Source organism: Microcebus murinus, chromosome 21, assembly GCF_040939455.1.
Source record: "Microcebus murinus isolate Inina chromosome 21, M.murinus_Inina_mat1.0, whole genome shotgun sequence".
Taxonomy (NCBI): Eukaryota; Metazoa; Chordata; class Mammalia; order Primates; family Cheirogaleidae; genus Microcebus; species Microcebus murinus.
The window spans coordinates 10,296,583-10,317,169 of record NC_134124.1 but is presented as its reverse complement, the minus strand read 5'-3'; the positions used below and the strand labels follow the sequence as shown (position 1 = coordinate 10,317,169).

General features: G+C 48.2%; 1 protein-coding gene across 3 annotated transcripts in view; it reads right to left on the bottom strand.

The window, feature by feature from the left end:
* Positions 1–20,587, bottom strand: part of ARHGAP26 (Rho GTPase activating protein 26) — a 427,310-nt gene that overhangs the window by 306,502 nt on the left and 100,221 nt on the right. For all 3 annotated transcript variants that reach the window (XM_075996167.1, XM_012748774.3, XM_012748778.3), the window contains exons 2-5: positions 17,980–18,075; positions 16,304–16,365; positions 12,288–12,359; positions 5,560–5,661 (exon numbers count right to left, since the gene is read on the bottom strand). In XM_075996167.1, coding sequence (XP_075852282.1) covers positions 5,560–5,661; positions 12,288–12,359; positions 16,304–16,365; positions 17,980–18,075 — 332 coding nt within the window. The remainder of the gene's footprint in view (positions 1–5,559; positions 5,662–12,287; positions 12,360–16,303; positions 16,366–17,979; positions 18,076–20,587) is intronic.

Sequence of the window (20,587 nt, the reverse complement as noted above, 5' to 3'; positions counted from 1 at the left end):
TATTATCTTTATCTCTAACTTAAAAGGAGGAAAATGAAGTCCACTAACTTAAGGAACTTGGCTAATGTCACACAGCTAGTACAAGGCAGAGCTGGGATTTCTGTCCTCGTGGACCCGCCTCCAAGACCCTTGGATCATCCTGAAAGCACGAGGCTCTGCCACCTCCCCTCACCCTGTGGCAGGGCTGGGTTCCGGGGAAGACAGATTTTCCACAGCAGACAGATTTTTTAAGTGAAAAGGGAAACCTGCAGAGCCAGTCCTTCTGGATGAACAAAACAAGCCGTTAGAGGACAGGGAATCTCAGAAAAGGACATTTTCACAGGAGTCCCAAACACTTTCTATGTGGTAAGGATAAACTGTCAGTTTACCCCAAACAGGGTAATTACGTCACTTCTTCTCAATTTCACTTCTGTGAAGGTATGTGTCCAGGACAGGTCCACAGTGGGTACAATTAACCCACAGATCTGAGGTCTAGAACCCAGGGGAGAAAACAAGAATGCGAGGAGTAGCAAGATGCTATGTTGGTAATGACCTCAATTCCCACATAAAGCTCTAAACCTCTCTACAGTGTGGCTATGCCAGCTCATTGTTTCAAAGCAAATAATTACACTGCAAGCACATCTCAATGACAAAATAGTAAAGTGGATATATTTTTTTTTTTTTTTTTGAGACAGAGTCTCGCTTTGTTGCCCGGGCTAGAGTGAGTGCCGTGGCGTCAGCCTAGCTCACAGCAACCTCAAACTCCTGGGCTCGAGTGATCCTTCTGCCTCAGCCTCCCGGGTAGCTGGGACTACAGGCATGCGCCACCATGCCCGGCTAATTTTTTTTTTATATATATATATATCAGTTGGCCAATTAATTTCTTTCTATTTATAGTAGAGACGGGGTCTCGCTCAGGCTGGTTTTGAACTCCTGACCTTGAGCAATCCGCCCGCCTCGGCCTCCCAAGAGCTAGGATTACAGGCGTGAGCCACAGCGCCCGGCCTAAGTGGATATATTTTTAATATAAATAAATATCCTACTAGTAGGAAACAAAACACTCTGTTTTCCTTAGAAATAACAGAGTCAGAAACCATTCTGTAACACACTTCACTAAGACAAACAAAGTTCCCAAAGGAGTATTTCTTTCAGTGTTTCTTTGTCAAGATTTCTGCACAAAAAACCTTAGGACAGACCCTTCTATTATATCAAGGACAATAATGCTACCCTAACATCTTAAGAACTTAGCAAATCATTCATTCATTCAACTATCACAAGCATAAAGAAACTTCCTTCATGGAGCTTGCAGCATGGTGGAGAAAAGAGACATTAGTCAAATGATCACATAAATAAAGAGAAAACTACAGGATTCTATGAAACAGCCCAAAAGAGCACAGCAACTTCCTCCCAAAGCAACATGCATAGTAATACTCAGAAGCTAAGGAACTACTGAATCAAACTAAACTGCAGGGCTAAGTGTGGGGCATTTTCTAAAGCCTCCCAGCAGGGGAAGAAGCTGTCTGAGCACGGACAGATCTCTATTTGGAGGCAGGGTTTCAGAAGGCCCTGTACCCCCTCCGCTAGGTGTGGCTGCTTAGGCAACAGGGCTGACACACCTTCCAACTGGGCTCCTGCCAGCTAAGTCCCATGTGCGCCTGTAGCCTTTCATCTCTTTGTGGGGCAAACCCAACACACTGACACAGCGGGATGGACCTACCTCCCTTGACAACCCCACACACACCTCACGCTTTCTCCCCCTGCCCCGGCCTGCCAGCTGAGACTGCGAGTGGGGAAAGGGGGGCCAGGGGATCTTCCTGAAAATTCGCAAAGGCAGGAAGGAAAGAGCCAGAAGGAAACTCCTGTAAGGAAAATGGAACTGACTCCAGCATCAGCCAGAGAGCTGACGTAGGTCCAAGTTCTACTCTTACAATTTTCTAGCTGGTGAGACCTGTTCAAGTCTCTTCCGGAGGATGGAGGAGATAATATCAGCCCTTGCTTCTGAGTAGAGCTGTTTCAAAGAGAAAATGGGCCAAACAATGTGAATAATTTGAAAACCGGAAAGTGTCCTGTACGTGTCGGCTGTTATTCTCACAGGCGCTTCAGAGCAGAGGGGCTCCAACCCCTGCCCCGCCCTAAACCGGCTGCACCATCTCTGGGCCACCACGCTCCTCTCCTAACTGGTCTCCCTGTCTTTATCTTCTCCCCCGCCCCCAAGATACTCTGCGCCCAGCAGCCAGAATAACGTTCTTAAAATCGAAATCAGATGGTCTGACAACCCCTTCGAGGCCCTCCCATGGCCTCTACCATAGTCTGCAAGACCCTGTGTGATCTGCCCACCCCTCCAACCTCACCTCCTCCTGTCCTACCCCTCTCTCACTGTGCTCCAGCCACTGTGCTCTCCTTCCTGGCCTCTAACTCTCCAAACCTCCTTCTTGCCTGCAATTTTTGCACTTCGTGTTCCTTCTGCCTGAAAACCTCTTTTCCTAGATAAACACACAATTTTTTTTAACTTCAATGCACAGTGATACTCTTTATGACTCAATAAACACACATTTATAATTGTTAAGTGCAATGCATGTTCATATTTTCCGTTCTATTCTAGCCTACTCTACTCTGTTTCATGACCCAATAATTGCAATTCGATGACACACCCACAACTTTAAGACTGCCCTAGCTTTTCGGTTAGCTCACTGCTTCTCATCCTTCTGGGCTCAGTTCAAATGTTAGGTACATCTCTTTTGGAGAAGGCTCCCTTGACCACATTATTTTAAATAGGTTACCGAAGAATCTCTATCTCATCTCCCAATTTATTTCCTTATCGCTATGTGAAATTCTTAATTATTCCTTTCTTTTCTTATGTATTGCCTATAGAATATACAGTCCACGAGAACAAAGACCTTGTCTAATCTTTCCACTTTTCTATCCCAGTGCCCAGAATGGTACCTAGCCCATGGTAAATGTTCCACAGATGCTTGTAAAATGAATAAATTGATCTCTCTGTGGCCATCAGTCAACACCAAAGGCATGTCCCTGCAGTCACCCAGCACTAGGAAGAAATGCATAACTCAATGCAGCTCCAAAGGAAAAAGAAAAACAAATCCCAGGTGAAATTGTATGTTTCTCTTGCCAATGCCTGCTTACGCTGAGTATAGAATTGATCACATCCTTAGACCCCCTGCAATGAAATCATAAGCCAGGATTCTATCCCCCCTGGAAAACCACTCAAAAGAGCTTCCATGCCTATCACATGAGAAGCTATAAATCTACTAGCTTGTCCAGACCCACCAACTACTCTGTTCTTCTTGGAAAAGAGACATTCTCCTCAACTGCAAGTTCTATAAAGGTGGAGCCTTCATGCCACTCCCCACAAGACACCGAGTGCCTGGATAGACTTTCACAGAAGCACCCAATGAATATTTGTTGAATGAATGTTTTTTGTGCAAGCCCTCTGCCATTGAAGAAGTCACTGATTTTTAAAATCATCCACTAGATGGCAGTGTCGTTCCACATTGCAGCCCTATGATTTCCACCTGCAAAAATCTAAGGGCACGCTTGAATTTAAAAGCACTCCGTTCAGAGCCCCGCAATCAGGGAACAATTCTGGATAATCAAAGGTAGTAAATCTCATCAAAGATATACCAGGTGTTTAATAATGTTCCTAAAAGCTGATTTTTTTAATAAATGTGAAGAAAATCACCACTAAATAGCTGAAACACCTTGAGCAAATCACTTGACGTCTATGAGGAGCTCAGCTCCTCCAAATGTAATTCAAGGAGGTTGGACTGGGTGATCCGAGGTCCCTCCCTCTCTCCAATCTTTTGCATGACAGTGGAGCTGAGTAACAATGGCTGGCAGGCAACAGGGTCCCACCACCCCTCCTGCTGCAGAGAAGTAGAAGAGACAGCTGGGCTAAGGGAAAGGGCTCTACGGGCAGGTGCCAGGGTTGAGTAGCTACTGGCAGGCTACTTAGCATCTCTGAGCCTCGGTTTCCTCATATGTAAAACAGAGATAATAATTACATCTCACAGGGAGACTATGAGGATTCAAGATTCTATGTCAAGTGCTTAACACCAGTACCTGGGGCATAAATATGCATTCAACAAACGTCTGCTGCTATTATTGTTGCTATTGTTGCTAGCAGCAGTAGTAAGTAGTATCATTGTTGTTGCTGCTCTTAGGTTTTTATGCCATTTAATTCAGTTCAGGCACAACTAAAAAGCAATGCTTGAGAATTGACCTGAACAGACCAGGACTTGCAAGAAAGACCTGCAGCCCAATCCTCACCTGCACAGTACTTTGAAAAGCATGAATGCCTAAAAAAAGACAAGAACACAAAAGACTGTAACAAAAGCATAATGGAAAACAAAAAACAAAAGCATAATGAAAAACACCCACTGAGACATATAGCTGGCGAGGTCCAGAAGAGTGACATCCAATTTGGGAACAGGGAATGGAGAACAACCCAGTCATGGTGATAATACTTTATGTTTGCATAATAGTTATAGTTTGCCTTCTCATTCATGACATAGGCCGGACATATATTTTAAGAGTATTTTAGAAATAAAGCTCAGAGAGTCTAAGCAACTTGCCCCAGACCACACAGTAAATACATGGCAGAGTAGATCTTGAAGCAAGGAACCCTCTTTGCCAGCCCCGTGTTCTGGTCTCTGCACTGCGACACCTCAGAGGGAGATGGCATTAGGATGGTCCTAAAAGAAAACCCTGGACTCATCCCAGACCAAGTCAGCAACATCTGGGCATGGATGAAACGGACCCGGAGGAGAAGCACCCTCACTCTGGGGAATGCCACGCCCACAGGATAACTGTGCTGTGGGCCTCCCGGCATGAGCAGGTGCCGGAACCACCACACACCTACTCAACTCTGAACTCCTGCACTAATGGTGCGTGCTCATCCAACCCGTAATGGCTACAAAGGCTCCATGGCTACAAAGCTGGCTTTCTTTCCAAGGGACTATTTTTAAAAGGACCCCATGCATATCGAGAAAAATGGGGGGTCAAGTCTAAACAATTTATTTCCTTGAAACAAGGTTACCAAAGTGCAAAACATATGCATGACGATAAAGCACTGCTTAAAAAAAACAAAAACAAAAAAAGAAGAGACTAATATCAAGTACTGATTAAAATAATGAAAAAAAATTAATATTAAGGAAGGATAACCAAAGTGTTTCAGGATGCTAACATCTCACATCACTGACATGCAGGAAGTCAAAAGGTAACAGTGCAGAATTAAGGCCAAGGATGAGAGGAACAGGAAGAGACGTCAGTTTGCAACGAAGAAGCACAGTCTAGCACTTAGGGCTGCCCAACAAGGAAGCGGTGGTCTTGGCCCGCAGGATGCTCCACCACTGACAGGCTGCAGAGCCACAAAGGTGGGGCAGGACGATGGGAGGACACAAAGACAATCCAGCATCAGGCATCGGGCGAGGGGTCAGAGCAAGCTCCTGGCTTCCAAAGTCTCTTCTAACCCTAAGATTTTCTGGTCAAAAGCAACCAGCACATCATCCAGAGCACCACGTAAAAGTTAAACATTCTACCCAGGATACAAGCAAAGTTTCTTACCTCCTGCAGCTGAGATTCTTTCTTTTTGGAAGATAAATTCAAGTGTTTTTCTAAGATGCCACAATACTTCTCTGTCTCTTTGTCATACTTCTTTTTGGCTTCCTGGCAAAAAAAAGAGAAGAGAAAATGAGTAAAATTTTGCAGGAATAGAAGCAGCCTCAACCTCTCAAGAGCTTTCTGCCCATCTTCGTGGCCTCGTCATGCCCTCAGCACACACCGCACAGCGGACGGCCCAGTGCCCACTTTTCAGATGTCACTCACTAAATCTCACAACCACCCTCAACAGCCTCTCGGCTTCAGCATCTGCCATAGAGACATCAGCACAACGCCAGAAACCAGGTAAACACCAGTATTTAACAGTGGCAAAGCCAGGACCTACCCCTCTAAGATCTTCAATTGTGAAACAGGCATTTCTAGCTTCTAAACCACAAGGTTATTGAAAGCCAGAAGGAGGGAAAGGGCCCCTATGAAGCTAATACTAAGGAAAGAAGAGCTACTATAGACTAAGGCTAGATCCAGCCTTAATAGTGTTCAAAAGCACTTATTTATAGGCCTAATATCCCTTGACAAAATAATATCACATATGGGTCTTTAAGCTAAAGAATAATTCAAAACAAGGATGTTATCCTCACAAATGTATTCACTACAGCACCATTTATACTAGCAAAATAATAAACGCAGCAGCAAGGATAAGGTTTAGGATAAAGTATGGAACATCCAATAAATGTAACTAGTCGTATGGAAAACTGCTCATATTATAGTATTAATAGCATTTTAAAGACTTAGCGCATCCTACCTACAATGTATCTACCTATGGAGAAAGATTAGATGGGAATATATAATACTTAAATGAAAATACTTGAATTAAAGAAACAAGATAACGGGTAATTTTTTTCTCTTTGGGAAATTTTTATTAACTTATATCACTGCCTTCAAAGTGGAAAATAATTATAATACTATACATATTAATCCTTGCTCTCCCACCCAGTCATTGAGTCACTGAGCCACTGAGGTTCTGTTTTTACACCCCTGCCCCTATATTGACAGATAAGAAAACGTGGACCAGGGAGGTTAACCAGTAAAAAGTCACAGGGAGGGACTTTTGACTCAGTCCTGCTTTTGACTCATGTGGAGTCCAAAGGGATACTTTTCTGCAACTCCGAGGCCTACAAAAGAGGAAAAAAAAAATGTTCTGGCCGGATAAGGAAGTTCAGACACATCTCTTCATTCATTTAACAAATTCACAATGAGCAACTGCTGTGTTAGGCTCCACTTTGGGCATTAGAAATACAAGGCAGAAGTGGTCCCTACCCTCGTGGTGGGAATGTTCCAGTAGAAAGAAAAACGCAATTAACCGGCAAACAAATAACCAGTATAATTATAGCTTGCTGCAAGTGCTACAGAGGAAATAAACAAGGTGTGGTCACCGAGATCTTTAGATAGGATGCTCAGGAAAGGCCTCCCTGGTAAAGGGAGATGTGAGTTAGCAGGAGAACAGTTAAGTGCAAATGCCCTGGGGCAGGACACTCCGGAGCCAAAAGGCATCACCAGGAGCCCTGCCAAGCAAGCTCCCACAATGTCGCAACGCCATTTATCTGCTATGTGTCTCACAGAATGGGCATAATAATCATACCCACTTTAGCTGGCATGCATCCATTTCTACAGATCTGAGTTTTGCTTAAAAGACTGCTCACACACAAGAACAACTAAACGTGCAGAAGCAAATGAAAAAAAAACGCCCAAAGAGACAATCACTCCCTCCAATTTGAGGAGGGTCCAGGCAGGAGACTTGACTTGAGCAATTCTTTTCCTTTAGAGAAGAAACCAGCAACGCCGAGCTGGGCTCCAAATCCCATTACCGCTCACATTTACCTCTCCCCACCAGCCTCATCACAACCGGTGCAGGACAGTCCAGCTGGCCGGAGGCGAGAAAAGGCCAGGGGACATGAGTCACCCACACGCCGACTTTCTGGCAACTTTCGCCGCCACGTTCCAGGTTCTGGAGGACGGCCAAAGTCAGAGAAGAGAGTAAAGGGAAAGGGAAGCAGTTTCTGTCCCGAGAAAACAGCAACGAGACCTCTGCAGGGAAAATTCCACTGCAGTTCGTAACAGATCGTGTTCTTGAGAGGGGAGGCTGGTACGAGCCAGAGTGACGCAGGGCACATGATGGTCTTCACCTTCCAGGCGGCCCACTGTGGAGTGGTTAAGTACACAGAGGACAGATCAGGATCCCGGAGTTCACTCTCTATGGACTGACGCTAACCAAATCACCGTCCCTCTCCGGGACCCCGTTTCCTCATCTATAAATTGAGGCTGACTAGATGAGGGTTTCCTCTTTCAGCTCAATGATTAGATAGCAAAATTAAGGACAAGAACACCCCTTTCCTTGTAAGGTTGTTACAATTGATAAACGACATGCAGTGCTTAGCAGGAGTGCCTGTCCCACGGAAAGTGCCCGATAAACGTCAGTGATGATGATGGTGGTGGTGACGAGCTCATCATCGAACCCACCTCCTGGTCAGGGACACCACTTGCTCTTCCACATTCCATGTGCCACGAAGGCAGCCCTTCCAAGCGCCTAGCACGATGTCAAATTACACGTTTATTTATACCTTTTTCTCTAACATCTTCCTCCCCAGCCACACCACGCGCACAAGCAACCACACTTGCCTCCTTCTCCAAGTTCCCGTGCATGATGTCAGGCTCACCCAAGAGCAGGCTCTCGCCTTTTTTTCAATGAAGTAACTGTGTGTATCCAATGTAATAGTTTACATCAAGTGACTATACCACAGACCTTGCTCACAGCGCCAAACAGCTATATGACACACTGTTTTAAGCCCTTTCTGTGAGTTCATTCATCTCTTTCTCATAATCACTCTAACAAGGAAGCTCTGTAGTCATCCGCATTTCACAGAGCAGGAGGCAAGCAGGGACAGGTTCGTTAACCTCCACGTTTACACACAAATGGCACAAGTGAGATTTGGACTCTAGCAGTCTAGCTCTAGACCCACTTCCTTTTTTTTTTTTTTTTTTTTTCAGGCTATTACAGGGATAAAAACGTTTAGACCCATTCATTAACCACTACTACTGTCTTCTGCCTGTTCTGCTTTCATTCTGGAGCCCAGCACTCCAGATGTACCTCTGATGCAGGAAAATCCCGCTTCCCCAAACTCAGAAATCAAAACTTGGGGTCACAGTTATATGCCAAGCTCCAGGGTCGAGCCCTAATTCCTTAGCACGAAAATGCCCAAAAGTCCTCCTCCCCGGCAGCCCTCACACTGAGCACCCTGCAACAGGTTGTTACAGCAACTGAAGCAGTGCCAGAGAGTAGAGGAGGAGGAAACGTAATCTTAGCATCACGCGGTCACAGTTCCGAAGCCCCACTTGGCCACCACCAAAACCAGCTAGAGAACACTTGCTGGCTCTTAGGTATTGCTGAGATCACTCGCCTCGTAGTGTGTTTGTTCTCTGTTTTCTCACAAATTTACCTAATGCTACGATATAAACGCACGGGTGTGTGGGATGGTGGAGAGGAGGATATGCCAGAAAAAAGGCGACAAAGGGGAAGGAATGAGACATCACCCCAGAATATCATTGCAATCATTTTTAATGATTAATGAAAAAGGTATGTAATCATTTGTGATTATTAATGATTTAATGAATGAAAGAATAGAATATGCATAAGGGGAAACACGCTTTGGTGAGTGACTATTCTATTTAAATTCTTTTATGTCTTACCATCTATCGCCCACACCCACCCGACAGGGAAAAGCACCTGCTCCTGTCATTAGGGGTCACTAGTATCCTAGCCAAAGGGAGGCCACTGAGACTTTTTCTTCTCCCTGTGGTAACGTGGTGACCTTGAAACCACTGTAAGGGAAGAGACCAGAGTGAGTGGCATCTGGGCTCGGAAGCAGAAGAAATCACTGAAGAGACGTCTCAAGAAACGGGTCTTCCCTGTGTCTGCCGCGACGCTCTTCATCACCTCAGGAGCAACCACCTCGCGAGTGCAGGGGCAGGAAAGCCCAGGCTCTGAGGCCGCGAGTCCTCACGGCACTCTCGGCCCCCACGGCTCACTCTCGGCCCCCACGGCTCACTCTCGGCCCCCACGGCTCACTCTCGGCCCCCCCGGCTCTCTCTCGGCCCCCACGGCTCTCTCTCGGCCCCCACGGCTCACTCTCGGCCCCCACGGCTCACTCTCGGCCCCCACGGCTCACTCTCGGCCCCCACGGCTCACTCTCGGCCCCCACGGCTCTCTCTCGGCCCCCACGGCTCTCTCTCGGCCCCCACGGCTCACTCTCGGCCCCCACGGCTCACTCTCGGCCCCCACGGCTCACTCTCGGCCCCCACGGCTCACTCTCGGCCCCCACGGCTCACTCTCGGCCCCCACGGCTCACTCTCAGTCCTCAAGGCTCACTCTCGGCCCCCACGGCTCACTCTCGGTCCCCACGGCTCACTCTCTGCCCCCACGGCTCACTCTCGGCCCCCACGGCTCACTCTCGGCCCCCACGGCTCACTCTCGGCCCCCACGGCTCACTCTAAGTCCTCACGGCTCACTCTCGGCCCCCACGGCTCACTCTCGGTCCCCACGGCTCACTCTCTGCCCCCACGGCTCACTCTCGGCCCCCACGGCTCACTCTCGGCCCCCACGGCTCACTCTCGGCCCCCACGGCTCACTCTCGGTCCCCACGGCTCACTCTCGGCCCCCACGGCTCACTCTCGGCCCCCACGGCTCACTCTCGGCCCTCAAGGCTCACTCTCGGTCCCCACGGCTCACTCTCGGCCCCCACGGCTCACTCTCGGTCCCCACGGCTCACTCTCTGCCCCCACGGCTCACTCTCGGTCCCCACGGCTCACTCTCTGCCCCCACGGCTCACTCTCGGCCCCCACGGCTCACTCTCGGCCCCCACAGCTCACTCTCGGCCCCCACGGCTCACTCTCGGTCCCCACGGCTCACTCTCGGTCCCCACGGCTCACTCTCGGCCCTCAAGGCTCACTCTCGGTCCCCACGGCTCACTCTCGGCCCCCACGGCTCACTCTCGGCCCCCACGGCTCACTCTCGGCCCTCAAGGCTCACTCTCGGTCCCCACGGCTCACTCTCGGCCCCCACGGCTCACTCTCGGCCCCCACGGCTCACTCTCTGCCCCCACGGCTCACTCTCGGTCCCCACGGCTCACTCTCTGCCCCCACGGCTCACTCTCGGTCCCCACGGCTCACTCTCGGCCCCCACGGCTCACTCTCGGCCCCCACGGCTCACTATCGGCCCCCACGGCTCACTCTCTGCCCCCACGGCTCACTCTCGGCCCCCACGGCTCACTCTCGGCCCCCACGGCTCACTCTCGGCCCCCACGGCTCACTCTAAGTCCTCACGGCTCACTCTCGGCCCCCACGGCTCACTCTCAGCCATCACGGGGCCGGTTTAAAGTCCGAGACAAAATCTGAGTTGAACAAGACTTCCTTCAAATCATACATTCCATCATCTCTGATACAAAACCTGTGAGCTCCCATTTCTTAACAAATGTGTAAACTGAACTAGTAGAGAAGTGCTGTAAAAGTGGGAGAAAGGCCTTCCCCATGGTCCCTCCTTCAAACCAGCCCTCTGGAAGACCCTGGCTAAACACCGTCTTTTCCAGGCCCTAACCGTGTCCGTTTCCAGATGGCAGGTGCTCCGTGCGTGTGTGCTGGGGGGAGGGGGCAGGGATTACCTGATTGTGCCGGTGAGTAGAATCCACCCAGGAAGACGGTGGTGTTACCCCCAACCCCCAGCAGGTGGCGCAAGGGACCGTGGCTAAATTGACTCAGGGTTCCCAAAAAAAAAACCAGGAAGAAAATGTTGAAAATCCTTTTACTTTTCCTTGATTCCAATGAAAACATCTTCCCTGTAGGTGGCCTCTAACACTCTAATGAAGGTCACCCCAGCTAGGGTTTCCTAGTGATTCATCACAGGGCAAGGGGACCCTGGAGAATCCACCTTTTAAAAATCAACAGGATTCCTTTTGCGGTCTGTTAATAACACATGAGAATTAGTTAAGTCTGGGCTCTAACCCACCCAGGTCAGTGGTAACAAATGATGACCCTCTGGGCTGAAGCAGAATGTGGTTTTCTGACCTGCACAACGTGTAATACATTATATTAATATGTTTTTTAATTGTTTGCCAACAGGAAATTTCACATAAAACCAGTTTTTCGGTTTCTCTTGAAAAATGTAAAGATCTGGCCAGAGAAGTCCCCTTTCCACACACAGTAAAAATCAGCTAAAGCTAAGTACCAGCTAATTCCCTTTAAAGAGGGTCTCTACACCCATGTAGCCTGACTTGTAACCCCTGTTTAGGCTGCGAATCCTAGCCCTCCATGATTAATGTAGCTCCACAAAAAACAAAAAAACAAATGCATTGTCCAATGTAGTCAATTGTCCAAGCACACAGCTCTCTATCAACACAAAGGAGGAGTAGTTTCTACCTTTGGATGATTCATAAACCAGTACAAAGCAATTAGGTAACAAAATACCAGAATGGCTGCACTGGGGTTGCCCGCTCAGACGGTTGTACCCCAGTCCCCTGCCAAGCACTGCAGGGTTCTGATGTGTCAGGCTTCTCTGCCTAGGAAGATTTTCTGAAGAAGGTTGGCTTTGATTTTTCTGAAGACTTTCTTAGATTTTCTAAAGAAAGTGCTGCACCGTCCAGACCTCTCACCCTAAAATCCAAGAACGAGGCTTGCGAAATTCTCACCTTGGCAGCCCCGATCTGCTCCTTTCGAAACTTCTCCAAGGGAGTGATGAGCACCTCACTGGCATTCTCGATCTGGTGAAGAAAATCAGAGGACGGAAAAAAAGACACAAAAGCAATATCAGTTAGAGAATTACAGCAGCCTCCTCACGTCTTAGTATAAAACTGGAATAAGCAATATTACGTGTGAACTAACAACATGTCAAGTCAAAATCTAGTCACCCGTTCAAAACATGATATTCCTCCTGTGCATGATTCCTATTGGGTCTTTAAAAAATGAGGACCTCTAAAACCGTAAGCATCCCTCCAGAAGCAGGGGGGAACTGGCGACAGAGTAGGGTCTACGTTTCAAGTTGCAGGTGGCATCTTCCTGTAAAAATGTTCATTCACACAAGTTATAGGTAAAGTAGATCCATACTGAGACTAAGTTAAAAACAAAAACACAACACCTCTGGACATCCGGTGGCATCAAAACTTTTCAAGCCCAATTTGGCGTGGCCCTCCCAGCACTGAACTTGACTGGGGCCAAGACATCCATGCCTCCTGACCACAGCCATCTCTCAACTCCATCTCACAGGGCTCACGCCTGGGTCCTGCACCCCAGCCCACCATCACCCCAACACACCTCCAATGCGCCACACTTGCCCCACCTCGGGGCCTTTGCCTTTGGCTAGTCCCTCAAACACTCCCAACCCCTTACAGGGACAACTCTTTATTGTAATGAAGCTTTCTGCTTAAAAGTCACCTCTCTGGGGAGGCTTTCCCTGACCACCAATGCAATCCAAAGATGCCACAGAGTGTTTATTTCAGAGCAAGTGTGCCAGCTGAAGTGTTGTAATTCACCACTACCCACATTTACATACACACACGCATGTACACATATATACGTGTCTTGTAAATGCTCACTTTTCTACCACTATCCTCAAAACACAGAAGAATGCTGAAACAAAGGAGCACTCAAACACTTCTGAATGACTAAATGAATGAATGGATTATTTCCTGATTGGCTTCCAACTGTGTGACCACAGGCAAAACGTTTAACCTCTCTGGGCTCCAATTTCGTCATCTGCAAAATGAGTGGGCTGAATTGTTCCAGCTCTAAGATTCTACAGTCTTTTCTAAGCCAGTACGATATTTTACAATCTTTCCTTTTAAGTCATTCATTTATCCACTCTTCGCTCAACTAATTATTTCAGGAATCTCATCCCAACAAAGCATTATTTTTTCAAAATCACATGCAGCACGTCCATCGTAGTGAAGCCAACAGAGTAAATGCCAAAAGCCATAGATGGACACAGTAAGAACTGACTGGACAATGTAAGGGACAGAAAAAGTCAAATCTCCAAACTTATTCCCATTTGCCCTTTTCTCAATTTTGAGATCACTTATTTCAGAAGAGTGCATTTTAACACCAGAGTGCCATGATGTTATTTAACTTGGTTGATGTTTACTGTTATTTGATATTGCTTAATTGGTTACATCTTTTCCACAAATCACCTGCAAGTCTCTGAAGCTCACAAAGGGGTACCCAGTCCCTTAATCAGTGGTTCTCAACCTTACCTGCATGTTGGAATCATCCGGAAAGCTTTTCAAAATACCAATGTACGTCCAGGCCACACTCCAAACCAATCAACTCGAAATCTCTGAACTTGGTCTTGGACATCAGTATTTTCTAAACTTCCCAAGTTATTCCAGTTGGCATTCATGACCGAGAATCCAGTCCTAACCAGGTGCTTAAAATGCAAAAGCACTCAAGTGCTCAGCTGGAAATCAGGACACCCAAGTCCCTGTCCCAGTCCTACTACTACTTGCTATCAGCCTTGATAAGACTTGTTTTGTCATCTGTCAAATGAGGAATTGCCAATGGTGAAGAATAAGGTTCTGCTGGGTCTAAGATTCTATGACTGTGTAACTTCCACTGAGTTCTAATACTGTGCTTGATGTTGGGGACACAAAAGCTCTTCCCCTGAGGAAGTTCCATTTACTGTGGAGCACAGACAGGTACAGAGGTTATCAGGACACAACGCAGTCAACGCAGACTCTCAGGCCTGAACTGGGTGCTAAGAAAACACAGAGGATGGCCAAATGCCCCAGGGAGCCAGGGAAGGCTGCCCAAAGAAGGTGTGGCTTTGCTGAGCTGAACTGAAGATGAAGCTGACACAGGGCAAGGAGGTGGAGAAGGGGCTGGTGGTGGCCAGATACTCAGATGCAGACAGCAGAAACTCAATTCACTGGCACTAATAATAAAATTGCAGAGGCAAGCTGAAAAGTATAATCCGGTCATTGTTCCCTGACCACAGGCCACAGCAATCTGCAGGGTATTCACAGTGATTTGCTCACCACACCCCCACACCCCAAAATACTAATTTAGCCAAGAAATCAGACTCGAAAGAATCATTTCCCTTTCTCAGGCACAAGCACGTGCACAAACACACAGGCGTTCTCCTGCCACAGGCGTCCACCCACCGCCAACCCTGCCGCCGCCGCTGCCACCGCCAACCCTGCCGCCGCTGCCGCCACCCTCCTGACTCTGGTTCAAGTACCCAGCAGTCAGCAACCAGGGGAAACAAGGTCTCTCTCTGCAGAGCAGAAGGTGAGAGGCTACTGCTCTGGAGTTTTAAAGAAATGACCACATTTGGGGGGTATAATGCAGACGTGGGTTTGAATCCAGACTGAACCACTTATTAACTGTGGAATCCAGGACAAGTTACTTAACCTCTGTAAACCTCAATATCCTTGTCTGAAAAATGGGGATGATATAGATACCACGTCACAGAGTCATCATGAGGGTTAAAACAGAAAATGCATGTGACATACTTGGCTTTGTAATGTCTTAGTAAACTTGGTGCTCGAACTGTCAACTATTCATGTGCAAAGAGAAGAAAATGCTCAGTGATGCAGTCTTCCCTAGGCCTTTGGAGTACTGTCACCGGGAGACAAGCCCTGCTCAGGGCAGAGCAGCGTGCAGCCAGCAGGGGATTTCAGATCAGGATTCATTCCTCACATCTTAGCCACTTCGGTACGGCGCTCACCGGCCGCAAAACCTCGCCCACAGCCGGCACTCACAGTCCGCACGATAGTTTGTGCTGTGCATTGACGACAAACCTGTTTTGCTCTTGTGTGATGAGGAAAGCTTTAAAGCACTGAAAGCTTGTTTTACTTCACAGGCAGCTTTCCTTGCAATGTAAATCAGAATAGGTAACATATACATATATGTTTGTATTACGTTATTTTTAAATGTTCACAATTTTATTTTGATAAATGAAAAATTAGAAAAGTCATATCACAGCTGTCGGCTAAAGTCGACGCTCGCTTCATCTATGGCTGCCGACTGTAGTCGACGCTCGTACTGAAGTGGTTAAGGACATGGAGGAAGATGCAAAAGAACGTCCCGTGGATGCAGAATCTCTCACCTGTGAATGCTGAACCACATGAGAATAAATCCTAGTGTAAAAGGTATCTCTTAAGAACCTGGGGATCAACATTTGATTCTTGAATCTGCACAGTGGCTCTCTTTGAAGAGCTTCTTACAGCCACCTACATTTACCAAGTACCTGTTTACTGGATGCCGACACAGAGCAGGCACTATGTTATTTGCTTCAGAAGCAAAAGTGAAGAAGTGAGCCTGCTCTCAAAGGGCTCTTGGACAGATTTAATATGGTGGGGGGAAGGAGGGAGCAGAGAGGAGGCACCTTATTTCCCATTCCACTGGTAGAGAATTTGAGGCCCCCCCAAAATGAAATAATTCAAAAGATCCACCCTTAAGCCATATACCTTATGTATACACCTTACAGTGAACCTTTAGAAGGACAACAATGTCGTTCTAAAGTCATCCACGAGGGTAATCCTTTAACATTCACAAAAGGCTGCAAACCCTAAAAAGATGAGGCTTGCTCAAGAGCTCGCAGCACTCAAGCGGCTGAGTCTGGGCTGGAGCCCAGTTCTTCTGACAACAGATCCCTTGTGCCCCTCAACACGAGCATGCTGTCTGGGACCAAGAGCAGCCCAGCCACACTCACCATCCGTATCCGTTCATCTTCCAGATTCCTGAGGACGGTGGCAAACTCCTGCAAAGACCTTGCTGGAAAAGAGAAAGGGGCCATGAGGTGGGAGGCAATGGGCCTTGGGGAGCCTTTCCAGCTCCAGCTATCATGCTATGGATTTAAGTTGCTCAGCACATGCAGACACCTAAAATCAATTGCTTCCCAAGGCTCTCCTTATCTTTTAATCATTAACCATTAAGGGTGACCCAGAAATGCAAGTTAACTCCACCTGGCACTCTAGCTAGGAAAGGATTTCTTCAAGGAAAAGACCTGCCTGTTCCTGAGAATACCCAGGACTGGTGAGAGGCTGGCAGGCTCCCAGGCCCCCGGCCTGGAAGGGGTAGAGTTCCGCTTAGGAATTGAAGGATTTCCTGTCCAGAATTCGACCTCCTCAACCTTTGTCGTGGGGTTGCGTCAGAACCCAGCCTTTTCTTTGGCACCAGAACTAAACAAACAGTGCTGCTGGCATTGGAAGCCACATCTCCTGCTTCTCCTTGGGTTCCTCCTTTTGAGTCCTCAAGTCGCTCATTAACAGCGTGCAGCTTGCAGCACAGTGCTCAGACATGGGCAGTCTTCTCCGTCACAACTGTGCACAGAGGCAATCAGCATTAAGTGCAATAGCCCTGAGGGTACTTGGGCCCCTTGTGCGGGGCTGGGAAAGGCATCCACGCATTCATGAGTGACAACAAGGATGTGTGTTCACCACTCTCAGCTGTCGCCCAACTGCTTGTGCTCATCCCCAGATCCCGTGCTCTGCATGGCAACAGGAACTCGGGAAGACTTTGATGAGTTAATTAAGTCAGTAGAACTTTCTCAATTCTTTCTCACTGGACGTAATCAACCAAGTTGCCCAATATAAGACTAGGGAGCAATGACAATGCCCTGGCAAAGAGAGGTGTCTCGACATGCAAATCCTCCCCGCTCGGGGCTGCCTACAGACAGACACAGGTGACGTGGAGAGTGAAGCGGCACAGCATGGTGGTAACTGGCAACCCACTTCAGCCTCTTGTTAAGGAAACCAAGGGGAGAGGAGAGGACCACAATGAACCGGACACTGAGCTCCCCTCCCTATCCGAAAGCCATGGCAGCAACATAGCCTGGCCACCTGTTGCCAGGCCAGAATGTGGGGCCAGTAGATTAGATGACTGTACTTTCCAAAGAAGCTGGAAAATGAGAATTTCAAATAAATTCAATTCATATGGTAATCCAATTTAAAAAAATGACAGCTGAACAAAACAGGACTGCATTCTGACCTCAACCTACGGGCTATCATTTTGTAACCACTGATTTAATTCTCCCCTCATCCAGCTGCTTCTGCTTTTGCACTAAGCTCTTACTACTGTAGTTGGGGAATAAGAATATCACAAAACCAGCCAGAAGAATAATAAAGGAAGGTGGAGAGGGGCTCCCTGCTGCAAAACTTCAGACTTTCTCCTACATGCTGGAGGGCGAGTGAGGCAATCCCAGAAGTCATGGAGAAAACCAGAGTAGCCCCGAGCCCCAATCCTCACACATCTCTGCCTCTCACTGCCACTATGGACGTCCTTCTTTACTAACCTCAGACACTTCCGATCCCAGGAAAAAGGCTCTGCCAGGACACTGAAAACTGACGAGCAATAAACGTTTTTATTTTCCGCACAATTAAGACTTACCTATACACATCTCATCATCCGTTTCTGCATCTCCTATGCACTGAAATTTAAATTCATTTAAGGAATCTGCAAACTTCCGCTTCGCTGAAGACAAATCTAGCAAGAAAAAGAAAGGAAAAATCAGAAATTACTAAAATTAAACTGGCTTTCTAATTTGCTCCCTTTTCTGGTTCTTCCAAGAAGATGCCAAGCAAGCACATTTGTTCCTGAGTCCGTGTGTAAGTACAAAGGAACGTAAATTCAAAATAGTAAATACTTGTTTATAACATGAAGCATTGACTTGCTCTAGAAGTTAATATTTTTGTTATATTTGCTTTGACAATGCAAGATCTCCACTTCCTCAAACCACAGTGAGTCCTATCATCTCCATTTGACACACGTGGGGACCCACTTGCCTAAGGAGGTCAGACGGAATGCCTCGGTCAGAGCCAGCATCAACACCCACAGCCTGCAAGTCTTCCTTGTGGTCAGGGCAGCTGCCCCCACGTCCAACTCCCAACACAAACTTTCATTAGGGAGGGAGCCCGCGGAATCTGGAAGGAAGGGCTGGGAACCACCCCCATTCCATGGTACGGGAACACCCAGTGGAGGCCCCCGAGTTCTCCGAACCCTGTCTGCTCTCCTCCCGAGCAGAGCGGCCAGCTTGACAACACCCTACCTGGACCATTTTCCTGGGTGGCTTCATCCACCTCCACCACCACCAGGAGAACAAACACCTGGCAATGTCTTTTATTGGGGTAAAAACACATGCCACGCATAGTATCTGTAACAAAAGCTTTCAGAGGGCCTTGTCAAATGAAAAAAATAGATAAATAAGCTTTCATTTAAGATACTAATAAAAGCCAATGATCCTTCCTGAGCCTTCAGCTTCTGTTAAGGGCATAAAACCACCAAGGGTACCTTTAAGTGGACTGACAGATCTGGCTGTTCAGTGCAAATGTGCTTAACTTAATTTCATGTGCAGCCTTCCTGCAGATCAGGCTAATCATTCAAATTACCCTCATGCATGTTTCCCTCATTGAAGGGGAAATGGCATTATGTTCAAATTCCCAGAGGAGGGAAACAAGAGGCAGGACTGGCAGCGAGGCCTGGCTTTAGTAAGTCGTGGGGAGGCAAGGGGCATATCCTGGCTTCACAGAAGCAACATCACCTGCTGGAAGGAAAGCACCCAAGATTCCCAGCACCTCTCCTCCTCAGCTTCCAGATTTGTCCTTTGAGGCTAGGGGTCATGTTTTTCGTCTTCTGATTTTGTTTGGTTTGTTTCCTCTCCATGGCCTGGCAGTGCATCCTGCTCAGTGTGTGCTGAGTAAACGTGTGTGGGGGGCACTGTATACAAATCCAACCCCCTGTGCTAGCTGCCAAAGCAGTGGCTGCTAGCGGAAGCACCAGGCTTACGCCATGCTGCCGTGCTCAGGGCCAGGGCTACTGCATGGATACCAGCAGCTCCTGCCCCTGGACCGCCCTCCCACTGGCTTGGTCCCAAGCTAGCCTCGCCTTGTGCAAAGCACTCTGCTCCAAACCAAAAGAGGAAGGCACTTGGGGTGGAGAACACAGGAGCCAACAGCCAACAGTCTCTGGTCTCTCCCTGGTTCATGCAATGGTTCTTGCCAAAAAGTCAACAGATGCTAGCAGAGGACTCAGGCATCTATCAAAACTGGCCAACCCAGGCTGAGGCTACCGCTCAGACTACAGATCGCTCCCTGGCAAGGCAAGAAAGAAGCAGATGCATCTGAAAGTCACAACGCTGTGGGGAGGAAGGAAAGAGGTGGCCACAGGCAGGCAGGAGGAAAAAGGAAGAGAATGATATGTGAGAGTGGAAGACAAAGCCCTCAAGAGCCCCAGTGTGCGTGCACTGAATGTGGGTGTGGTCGTACATAGCCTTATTTTAGTTAGAATAAGCAAACAGCAGGTTTGCTTCTCTACCCACCTGACAACCCTCCTGGGCCTGCCCAGAAGGCAAGAAAGACTCAAGCTGGACACTCACCTCAACCAAGTAGAAAAAGGGTGAAACGTAAGCCAGGCCTAGGAAAGCTCCCAGCACGCACCTGAGAAGCCACCCTGCCAGGGACAGCTGCCAGCCAGGACCAGGGAGCGGCTTGTAAGGCACAACAGGGCCTTTGTGAGCCTCTGCACAGGTGGACCCATTTAACCAGGACAGGGCCTGTCAGCTTATGGCCAGATGGGGACCTGGCTTCATTGTCTGGCGGCACTGAGCACACCCTGTCACAGCGCACACCTGAGAAGCCACGCCGGCCCATGAAGCTGGGGAAGAAGCCGGTCCCCCGGGAGATGAGGTAATGATGACCGCCGGTGTAGAGCTGGCACCGGGCTGCAGGCCAGCGAGGGCAGCTGGGTAGAGCGACAACCCCCACGATGGCACCTGAAAAGTAACTCGCGTCGGGCCTAACAGAGGAGTCGTTCAGCAAAGCTGAAAGTGGCACCTGTTGTCTCGCTTGTTGGAAATCCTTTCCCCTGTCTCTGGGACAGCGTGTCAGACTTGCTCTGGAGAACCTCCTTTCTCTGCTTGCATTCTATGGGGTGCTCATGACAGGCTGATCAACCCCAACCCCTGGGCCCCACCCCAACCCCACTGGCTCCTGGGTTCCAA